The sequence below is a fragment of the Eschrichtius robustus genome, chromosome 15 (genome assembly GCF_028021215.1).
Source record: "Eschrichtius robustus isolate mEscRob2 chromosome 15, mEscRob2.pri, whole genome shotgun sequence".
Lineage (NCBI taxonomy): Eukaryota > Metazoa > Chordata > Mammalia > Artiodactyla > Eschrichtiidae > Eschrichtius > Eschrichtius robustus.
In genome coordinates, this window is record NC_090838.1 from 93305999 (window position 1) to 93316021 (window position 10023).

The window sequence follows — 10023 nt, forward strand, 5'->3', positions numbered from 1 at the left end:
TGCAGAGCTGCTCCCACTTCAACGGAAGGAAATGGGAAAAACATATCTCAAAAGCTTGGCCAAATGGGGCTCTGTTATACTAATTTTTCTACTTTTCTATAGGTTTGCAATGTACCGTCATAAAAAGTTTTAAAAGCTAGAAAAGAGAGAGACGGACAGACACACACACAAAGATAGACAGAGAAGAGAAGGGGATGGGAGGGGAGGGAGGGAGGGAGGGAGGAAGGAAGGAAGGAAGGAAGGAAGGAAGGAGGGAAGGAGGGAGGGAGGGAAGGAAGGAGGGAGGGAGGGAAGGAAGGAGGGAAGGAGGGAGGGAGGGAAGGAGGGAGGGAAGGAGGGAGGGAGGGAAGGAAGGAGGGAAGGAAGGAGGGAAGGAGGGAGGGAGGGAAGGAGGGAGGGAGGGAAGGAGGGAGGGAGGGAAGGAAGGGAAGGACGCAGGCAGGCAGGGCATGTCCCAGGGCCTCGCAGCATCCCGCGGCTGCCCCTGGCCCAGGTAACCCCCCAGGGTACCACCAGGTGGTCCCCCGCAGAGCTGTCATACTTACAGAGCAGAGAAAGACACCTTCCCTCACCCTCACAGATGACCACCCTCCACCGTCACCTCCTGGAAGGTGTGCGCTCACCTAAGGGCTCTCTGCATCTCATCTTGGCTGGTCCGGTGGAGGCATTGTTTGTCTTTTCTCTATGCTCGTCAGCATCACGGACAAGAAACTGCGTTCACTCTCGCTCTGGTCCTACCAACGTCGGGCCCCTCTTTCGGAGCCTCAGCACCGGAGACTGGCCTCGGGCCTTGGCTCTACCTGGCACTACTTTTGCGAAGGTGAGCTGCTCGTGGATGCATCTGCGTGGCACACGTGGATGGCGGGCAGGGCCAGCTCTCCGCGCAGAGCAGCGGCAGGGCCGCAGGAGTGGCAGAAGGAGCGTTAGACAATGCCGTGGTCAGTTCAGTGTACAGATGGCAGTGTTTCCTCCCTGCGCACGGCCGAAAGCTCCCTCCATCCTTTGTGCGGACGCGGTCCATTGAGCACAGGGTCAGCGGACCCCTGCTGACGCCACAGCACAGGCCGGTCTCTTCCCCTTAGCTCATAAATTAAAGCTCAGTTCAAGATGCTTATTTATCTTCAACACCTGTACGACCGCCCAGCTCCAAGGTGGGATTGATGGCATGGGAACTACAGTAGGTACCTTGAAATGGTTCCGTTCCCAACTCGCTTCTTCCTCGGCTTATAATTCCCATCACGATCCCACCCCTCCGAGTGAAAACCGCCAGAGAGGCGGTAGTGCTGGGTCAGACTAAAGAAGGTACCGGAACATTTCCTGTTCGCCTGTTACCTCTCACTTTGATCTTTAGTGTGCCCGAGCGCTTGGTAAGAAAAGTGCTGTTGACTTGGGTATTAGCAACAGGACCGTGACCAAAACGCTAAATTAAAATATCAGAGACAAGTTGTTGCCCAGAAGCCCAAACAATTTTAATCTGATTCAACCTCAAGACACACATTAAAAAAAAAAATTCCTTGCACCATCTGTTCCTTTGGTTAAGCATGAAATCACCCCCTGTAATTATGTTGTAGGGAAGATCCGCTCTTACAGCATAGAGAAGGGAGCAGGTGAAGGGTTCAGCCAGGAGTGACAGACACATGGACACACAGGGGTGTGTCTTTTACTCAGTGACCCCTTATTCTGTGCTCCAAGAAGGACTTAATCCATGAGGGCTTCATGCACGCCTGTCATGGTTCTTGCTCCGTAATCCAAGAGACAGAAATCCATAAACTTGAAACAATGAGGGATGTGGATTAATCTATTAACTACTAGTTGATTATTTACTAATGCCCTTCTTTGTACCAGGTCTTGCACATGTTTTTACAACCCTGGGGGTAGATGTGTAGTTATCTCCATTTCACAGATTGGAAAACTGAGGCACAGAAGTATTGTATCGTGCTAACACAAGCATTTGTCGTCTGCAGAGAGATACTTCTCACTTATAAAATAACACACCAGATCTCTGATTATACAGCTCAGCCTCCACGAGTCTGGATGACTAGTCCCACCACAGAGATGAACTCGTTCCGGGCGTGCTCGGCCAAGGCAGGGTCTACCCCTGGAGCGCCGGGGGCTGGGTGGACCTGAGCTAACATCCCCAAGACGTTGCCACCCGCAGAGCCTTTAGACTAAGTGGTCTGAGGCCGCCTAGATTCCTACATCACCCCAGCCCTTCAACTTGAGATCGCTATGATAAGGACGACTCTAAGGAACTTGGAAAAAGAGATGCTTCTTGCCAGCACAGAGGAAGAAGTAGGCATGAGTAAGTGGAAAGCAGGAGGGCTTCCACAAAAGAGAAGCATCAGCGGAGGTGTCTTTGGAAGCTTCTACAGGTCTGATACTCACCCAGCTCACACAGTTTGTCTCTGGCAGGAGGTGGAGGAAAGAAGAAACCATTCCAGTCTCCTTCGAATGCTTTCGTTCCTAGACCACCACCTGCGGCAGGAATCTCCACTCGGTCACGCGTGTTCTTTTGGCTCCTGGTGGGCACTGCCTGCACCAGCCCAAGCTGGTCACTGCCCACGTGATCCCTCCCCGTGGCTAGTGGGACTTTCCCGGGGGCCTGGGGCGGCCCGAAGCTGCTTGCCCAGCCTCCTGGTTCCATGGCCACTCTAGTCACCTACATTCTCTACTGCAACATTCTTTTTATTGAAATTATGAAACATTTATTTCTCAAAGGAAATAACGATTGGGCCTGTAAAAAGAAAATTTAGTCAAACTGTTAGTTCACTGGATTCTTACATTTTAAAAATTGTATTATACCTTTAGGTAATTTTTAAACAAAGTATATACCAAATGATATATTGTTAATAATTCTAAAGCTTCTTCCATTGTATATATACACCACAATTTCTTTATCCATTCATCCACCAATGGGCAGTTGGCTTGTTTCCATGTCTTGGCTATTGTGAATAATGTCCCGCATGGTGAGTGCAATTCACAAGACTGTATTATACACTTGAAACTTGTTAAGAAGGTAAATCTTAAATGTCACCACCACATACACACCAAAAGAAAGATAATTACATGAGGGCATGGAGCTGTTAACTAAGTTTATTGTGGTCATCATTTCTCAATATTACACGTGTATCAAATCATCACATTGTACACCTTAGACTTACATATGTTATATGTCAACAGTATCTCAATAAAGCTCAGGTACGAAAAGGAAACAAATGAGCAGCTAGCTCGGTGCACTGCTTGCCGTGCTCCCAGCACTGTGGGCCCGTCCCCTCCTGTGCTTCCCCTAATAACCCTCCCCGGGGGGGCACTGTTGTTATCCCCACTTTACAGATGAAGAAACAAAGACTTAGAGAAATTAAGAAATAAAATCATCCATTGGTAGGATCCATCTGAATCCTGGGCTGGGTTCTTACCCCCTATTATATACTTAGCACTTCTTTTTTTTCTTTTTAATTTATTTATTTTAATTTATTTATTTTTGGCTGTGTTGAGTCTTCGTTGCTGCGCGCAGGCTTTCTCTAATTGTGGTGCGCGGGCTTCTCATTGTGGCAGCTTCTCTTGTTGTGGGGCACGGGCTCTAGGCGCACGGGCTTCAGTAGTTGTGGTATGTGGGCTCAGTAGTTGTGGCTCACAGGCTCTAGAGCGCAGGCTCAGTAGTTGTGGTGCACGGGCTTAGTTGTTCTGTGGCATGTGGGATCTTCCCAGACCAGGGCTCAAACTCACGTCCCCTGCATTGGCAGGCGGATTCTTAACCACTGCGCCACCAGGGAAGCCCCAGCACTTCTTAAAGATGAGTCATGAGGTTGGTATACTCCTTACAAATTATGTGAAATACTTATTTAACATCTTCACTGGAAAAACAGAGACCCACTCAAACCACTTTTTTAAAAGGGGTGGTCCAACCTGTGTGAAGTCAAGTGATAGATATTTATCTCTCCTCCTTTAGGCAAAGAGTAGAAGACTGCAGTGAATGTACTGACCATGTACTTGACGGTCATGAAGGTTTATGGTCCCAGAGGGCAGCCCTCCTCTTCCCAGCACGGGAAGCCCTCAGCTTGGGGCTGGCTCCACACCCGTGCACCCTGATGCAAGGCCGGCCCGCCCTGGACCACCCCCGGGCACGCCACACAGTGAGAGGGTGGGCGGGAGACTGCCCCCAGTGGCCCCCCTGCCCTGGGGACGCAGCAGGATCAGGACTCAGGATCGCTAGCGTGAGGAGGACCAGCAGTCTTAAAGAGAAACTGAGGCCCTGACTCCAGAGGAGCCAGAGAAAGTTCAGAAAAAAAGAAGAGAACTTAAAATACCACCTCTAGGAACCTGGAGAGTTTCGAGACTACATCCCTCAACGAGTGAAGAGCCGCACAAAAGACACAGAAGACAGGAACACTCTGAGATTTTAAAACATGACTGCCAGAGTCAGAAATTAAATAGGACTAAACACAAAGTTAAAAAACCCCCTCAGAGCACAGTGTAAAAAAGAGTCCAAAGCAGACAAATTAAAAACACACACACACACACAAGGGAACACAACATTGTAAATCAACTATATTTCAATGAAAAATTTTTTTAAAAGTAAGGGAAAAGAAAAGAAAAATTAAGGCCCAATCGGTGAGGTCCAGCATCTACCTGTTAAGTATTCTCCACAAAGATCAAAAGGTAGAAAACTAGCAAAGACGTGAAAAAAGAAACTTTCCCAGAGTTGAGGGGCACATGGCTTTGGATTTAAAAGGCCCTCTGAGTACCCAGCACAACAAACAAGAAAAGACTCATATCTAGACACTGCCCTGTAAACATTTTTCAGAAAGAAAATATCCAGCCTTCAAGAGGCAATAACTTGTCACCTGTGAAGGAACAGAATCAAATCCACTTCCAACCTAACCCCAGCAATGCTGAATGCCAGAAGAAGCGACGTCGCCCAGTCTCTGCAACGACATTCTTTCCGCCTCAAGTGGACAGCCTGCCAAGTCATCGGTCAGTGGGAAGCTTTGGAATTTGTATGTTACAGACGAGGAGGTCACACCAGCAGAGGTTAAGCAGCCTTCCGGAGGCGCCCAGTGATGGGAAAGTGGTGGATTTCACCTGCTCAGCAAGCTGACTTTGGACTGAGCTACAGAACCCCATCCTTGCCACACCCATGAAAGAAACACGAAATGAAAGATAACAGCATCCTTTTTTTTTTTTTTTAAATTTTTGGCTGTGTTCGATCTTCGTTGTGGTGCACGGGCTTCTCATTGCGGTGGCTTCTCTTGTTGCGGAGCACGGGCTCTAGGCGTGTGGGCTTCAGTAGACGTGGCACACGGGCTCAGTAGTTGTGGCTCATGGGCTCTAGAATGCAGGCTTCAATAGATGTGGCACACGGGCTCAGTAGTTGTGGCTCCCGGGCTCTAGCGCGCAGGCTCGGTAGTCGTGGCGCACGGGCTTAGTTGCTCCGCGGCATGTAGTCTTCCTGGACCAGGGATTGAACCCGTGTCGCCTGCATTGGCAGGCGGATTCTTAACCACTGTCCATCAGGGAAGCCCCAATAGCACCCTTTAAAAGGGTTTATCTGGGGGGAGAGTGTCCTCCTTTTCATCAGCGTTTCCAAAAGTAACATTCTAGCAGTCTGGCAGCACTGCAGTTATCCGAAGTGTTACCACTAGGGGAAATTGGGGGAAGGGTACCTGGGATCTTGCTGGATTATTTCTTACAACTGCACGTGACTCCACACTTAAATAGCAGCGGCATCAACTACCGTTTATTTACTCCACAAAATTTCTGTTGAGTATCTTCTCCGCTGGGGACACAGCAAACAACACAGACAAAACCCTGCCCTCGTGGAGCTGGCTTTCTACGGGGGGTTGCCTTGTCCAAAGCGTCACTGGATCAGGCTGTTTATAATTCAAGTTATAAAATACATGCTGATTATGGCAATGTTGATTACAAAGTCTGGTCCCCCACAAGGTGGGTCTAATCAGGTTTCCTGGGTGATGTGACAAGGCTCGGCGTATTAGTGAAGACCAAGCCTTGTCCCACGTGGTAAGTGAGTGAGTCATCGCCACTCTGATGTTTAAAATACCTGTAAAAGGCAAAAACTGCTCTATCCAACCCGCGCTTGGAAGGTCTAACCCCGTTCTCTTTCGTGCTTCTTTGCTCCAGGCCCCTGAGAGCGTCCAAGTAGAAAGCTGAGGACACAGTCGGTTGTCACGGAGATGCGGAGGCTGTGATGGATGAATCGCACATCCCAGCCAGTTGCTCCCGAAGAGGAAGGCTCCTCCCAGCCCTTGCAGCGCCCTCCAGATCCAAGACAACCGGGCGGTCGATGCAGCCGGCAGGCAGAACGCTGCAGCCCCCGAGGCGCTGAGGCCCCTTCCTCTCCCTTCTGCCCCAGCTCCAGGCTGCCCTCCACGATGGCCTGTAACCGCTCGTCCATCGAGACCTACGAACACCCGCTGCCCAACGGGAGCCACGCGGCAGACCCCGGGCCCCCCGCCCCGCCAGCGCCCCTCAGGATGTCCCTGGCGGCCCTCATGATGCTGATGATCGTGGTGGGGCTCCTCGGCAACGCCGTGGTCTGCGTCATCGTGTACCAGAGGCCGGCCATGCGCTCCGCCATCAACCTGCTGCTGGCCACGCTGGCCTTCTCGGACATCATGCTGTCCTTGTGCTGCATGCCCTTCACCGCCGTCACCCTCGTCACCGTCCGCTGGCACTTCGGGGACGCCTTCTGCCGTCTCTCGGCCGCGCTCTTCTGGTTCTTCGTCCTGGAGGGCGTGGCCATCCTGCTCATCATCAGCGTGGACCGCTTCCTCATCATCGTCCAGCGCCAGGACAGGCTGAACCCCCGCAGGGCCAAGGTGATCATCGCCGCGTCCTGGGCGCTGTCCTTCTGCGTCTCGGCCCCGTCGCTGGCCGCCTGGCCGCTGGTGGAGGTGCCGGCGCGGGCCCCGCAGTGCGTGCTGGGCTACACCGAACTGCCGGCCGGCCGCGCCTACGTGCTGGCGCTGGTGGGCGCCGCCTTCTTCGCGCCCTTCGCCGTGATGCTCGGCTCCTACCTGGGCATCCTGCACACGGTGCGCAAGAACGCCGTGCGCGTGCACAACCAGTCGGACAGCCTGGACCTGCGGGGGCTGCCCCGCGCCGGCCTGCGGCGGCTCCAGCGGCAGCAGCAGGTCAGCCTGGACCTGAGCTTCAAAACCAAGGCCTTCACCACCATCCTGATCCTCTTCGTGGGCTTCTCGCTGTGCTGGCTGCCGCACTCCGTCTACAGCCTGCTGTCGGTGTTCAGCCGGAGGTTCTACTGCGGCCCCTCGTTCTACACCACCAGCTCTTGCATCCTAGGGCTCAGCTACCTCAAGTCCGTCTTCAACCCCATCGTCTACTGCTGGCGAATCAAGAAGTTCCGCGAGGCCTGCCTGGAGCTGCTGCCCCAGACCTTCCAGATCCTCCCCAAAGTGCCTGAGCGGATCCGGAGGCGAATCCAGCCGAGCACCGTCTACGCGTGCACGGAAAACCAGTCCGCCGTGTAGGGAGGGGGTGGCGGTGAGCCCCCTGCCCCCCACTCGGCTTCCTGGGACTTCCGTGCAGTCAGCACCTGGCGGGGCCTCTTAAGCACAAAGGGACTCGTTCGTTACCGGGTGAGCTGCGGCTCCCAGGTTGACACGATGAATTATTTTTGTTTCTCCCGGCGGGTCTGATGGAAACTGGACAGCGGTCACGACGAAAGGGGAAACGGGTGGGTGATGAAGGAGTCGGGCCCAACGTTAGGGAGGCGAGGGGAGCAGGGAGGGAGGTTGGCTGCGGGGCAGGAGGAAGGCTCTGTCTGCAGGGCTCTCTCAAGGTCTGCCTCGGAGACAGCCGTGGTGCCGTGTTCTGACGTGAGAAACCCAAGTAGGTTCATCTCTGGGTCATCAGTCACTGTATTGGGCGCCAGCATTCTTCAGAGGCGTTTGTGTCTGTGGCATACGTTGTGGAAACATGCCAGGTTCTTTACATCGGTCAGATGTGCATTTTGGACGATGCCAAATTGTCCGTTCTATAAACCAAAATCACGCGGGAAGCAGAGGAGCCCCCGGGCTTTTCAGCTGCCCCCGTGTGACACATGGGAGGCCTTGGTGGCTTGAAGCCCAGAGAATGTTCGGGGGCCGCTCAGCTGAAATGACAAGCCCACCCCAGCGCACATCCTCAAGCCTCCCCCCTGGACCGGCCCACCCGGCCCCTCACCCTGAAGCCTGTCACCTCCCTGCCTGCCTGACAGCCCCTGCCCCTTCCCTCTCTCTCGCCTCTGGTCCCCGGGCCCCCCTTGTCCTCATTCCATCTTTCCCCGTGAGCGGGAACCACACTCCTTCTCCTGTGATCCATCTTTTCAGCAAGTACTTGTGGCGACCTGCTTTCAGCCCCAGAAGCGGTCGGGGGCTTTGTGTACATGTTCCTCTCGACGCACTGAGGCTGCCACGTCACCCCGTCCCAGGACCTGCGGCCGGGACGCAACGACCCGCTCCCACTGACCTCTGTGTTCCTCTACCTCACTCAGGGCCGCAGGGCTCTGACCACTGCCGTCGGGGCCACCCCCCCAGGACCTTGGTCCCCCAGCCCAGGCAGGATTGGGATCCCAGGAGGGCAGCTGCCTAGAGGGGACCTGCTGCTTGTCTCGTACACCCAGCCTCTACACCCAGGGCCCCCTTTACCACCGGGAGCTTCTGACGGTGGGGGTGACTTTCCTGAGGTCAGGGCACACGGTTGAGTCCACGGAGCTCTCTTTACAGCTTCAGATCTGAAGAGAGTGGGAAATTTAAGGATAAATTTAGAAAATAGGGTTCTAAGTCTAACTCCATCAGGAACTAGTCACGTGACCTTGCTCGTTTCACCCCCCACTTCTCTGGGCCTCGGTTTCCCCATCTGCTAAGCGAGGAAGCGGGCCTAGAGGGTCTCCCACATCCCTGCCGAGGTCCCTGCCGTGTGCATGTTTTCCACTTGTAGTCACCAGATCCCCTGCCTTCGTTTATCCATCCATGCAGCGAGCATTTATTAAGTGCCTACGAGATGCAAGGCACTGCAGGGGGTGGTGATGAGTCACGCCCGGCTGGGCCCAAAGGCAGATGTCTGATTTATCTCAGGATAACTGTAACTCAAGCACAGACGCTCCCCTTTGTGTTTTTCTCCTCATTTGCTTCCCAAGGTTGTATGAAGAGACCAGCTCCCCATTCCCATGCTTTCCTCCTGTGACAGAAGCAAAAAAGAAGGAAAACATAATTCACATTAACCTAAGTCCAGACGAGGGTTTTCCAGAAAATAATTGGCACTTTTTCTCACCAACTTCACCCTCCTTTTACACCCAGGCCCAGAACCACCCCCCCCCCCCAGACCATTGTATACCTAGAGTGAGGGAGAGAGAGGAGAGAGAGAGAGATTGGTTGAAGACGGTCAATGGCATGTGACTGATTGAGGTGGGTCCCCTCACTTCTGTGTCCCGAGTGCCCCCCGCGAGGCAGAGTTGCACAGTCTCAGTGGTGTCCAAGAGCACAGCCAGACCACCACGGGGACCAGGCCTCTGGGCACCTCCCCTCCGGTGGGCATTCTTAAATGAACGTTCTTCAGGAGCCTCGTGTAAAAGAGAAATCACAAAACTGAACGAATGAAGGTACCAAAATTTACATCAAGCAGTGTTATATGATGTATGTTGGATAGTAATACACATGTTTCAAAGTAATAATTTTGTATATATTTTAAGTAAAGTATTACTGCTCTTTCGGTGTATAAGACTGTGTTTCTTGCCAAAATTAGCGCCAGAGCCACGACTAGTACACCAGGAATCTGGGGTCGGACACCTCCTGAGATACACCCACTTCGGGAAGTCTAGTCCAGAACCTGTAAGCCACTAGCCGAGCTGCAATGACTAAAGGGCATTACTGATGACAACGGGAGATTCAGCAGTGTGAGGGTCACAACAGGGCGCCCACATTTTTAAAAACTCCCCACCCTGCTAGATAATTCCAGCCACTTAGTTTCACCTCTGACTTTCACTCTGCCGACTTCCTGATTCTC

The 10023-nt window shown here is 53.0% G+C and overlaps 1 protein-coding gene across 1 annotated transcript in view; it reads left to right on the plus strand.

Annotated features, from left to right (window-relative positions):
• GPR45 (G protein-coupled receptor 45) overlaps window positions 1-9344 on the plus strand; it is a 97642-nt gene extending 88298 nt beyond the window's left edge. The window contains exon 2 of the mRNA XM_068565121.1: window positions 6139-9344. Within this exon, the coding sequence (XP_068421222.1) occupies window positions 6210-7508 (1299 nt within the window). The 5' untranslated portion in view covers window positions 6139-6209 and the 3' untranslated portion in view covers window positions 7509-9344. The remainder of the gene's footprint in view (window positions 1-6138) is intronic.
• The last annotated feature ends 679 nt before the right edge of the window (window positions 9345-10023 follow it).